The sequence below is a fragment of the Trichinella spiralis genome (genome assembly GCF_000181795.1).
Source record: "Trichinella spiralis strain ISS 195 chromosome Unknown Scfld1035, whole genome shotgun sequence".
Lineage (NCBI taxonomy): Eukaryota > Metazoa > Nematoda > Enoplea > Trichinellida > Trichinellidae > Trichinella > Trichinella spiralis.
The window spans coordinates 1-930 of NW_003527974.1; the positions used below are offsets into that span (position 1 = coordinate 1).

General features: G+C 34.2%; 1 protein-coding gene across 1 annotated transcript; it reads left to right on the top strand.

The window, feature by feature from the left end:
- On the top strand, nt 1-930 carry Tsp_14009 (eukaryotic translation initiation factor 2C 2; the record flags this gene model as incomplete). Its single annotated transcript, XM_003370277.1, has 4 exons — nt 1-50; nt 108-344; nt 403-593; nt 653-930. Coding segments are annotated over 4 exons (635 nt in total), but the record flags the coding sequence as incomplete, so codon positions are not given.

Genomic DNA, 930 nt, shown 5'->3' on the forward strand with positions numbered 1-930 from the left:
AAAATATTATTGTTTATCGCGATGGAGTATCAGAAGGTCAATTTATGCAGGTGAAATTGTGTTGTATCATTAATTAAAGCAAAGTAAAAATTTATTTTTTTTAAAAGGTTTTGGAAGAAGAACTGTCTGCTCTTCGTAGGGCTTGCAGATCAGTTGCAACAAATTACCGGCCGTTAATTACGTTTATTGTGGTTCAAAAGCGACATCATGCTCGATTTTTTTGTTGTGATGAAGCTGCAGCACGAGGACGCGGGAAAAACATCCCTGCTGGTACTGTTATCGATAGAGTAGTGACATCTCCTGATGAACATGATTTCTTTTTGTGCAGTCATCATGGAATTCAAGTATGACTTTGTGAAATGTTTTGAATCTTTATTATTATTATTATTATTTGAATTGCAGGGAACTAGTAGACCGACGCGATATCATGTGCTGTTTGATGAAAGCAACATGGATGCGAATGCTATGCAATCGATTACATACTATTTATGCCATCTATATGGTAGATGTGCTCGTTCTGTCAGTATACCAGCACCAGTATATTTTGCAGATTTAGTTTGCGCCCGTGCTCGTTATCATGTTCTTGCAGCATTGTAAGTTTGAGTAATTGACTTATTTAAAAATGAATGAGTTATTGGATCTTATTTTTTAGAAAGTCTGGTCTAGTGGAAAAGTTTTCTGATATGGACAGCAACAGTAAAAGTAGTAGTAGTAGTAGTTCCACCAGTAAAGCTGAATCCGTGAAAGCAAAATTGGATAATATAATTGCACTTCACAAAAGAGTTAAAAATATCATGTACTTTGCATAATCTATATCAACGATGGAAGTGTATTTTAGTCTAGTATATTGTTTAGTGTTTATTTGTAAGCACTGAATACATGTATTTATGTGTTATATTTATTTCTCTCTTTCTCTCTCTGTGTGTGTAT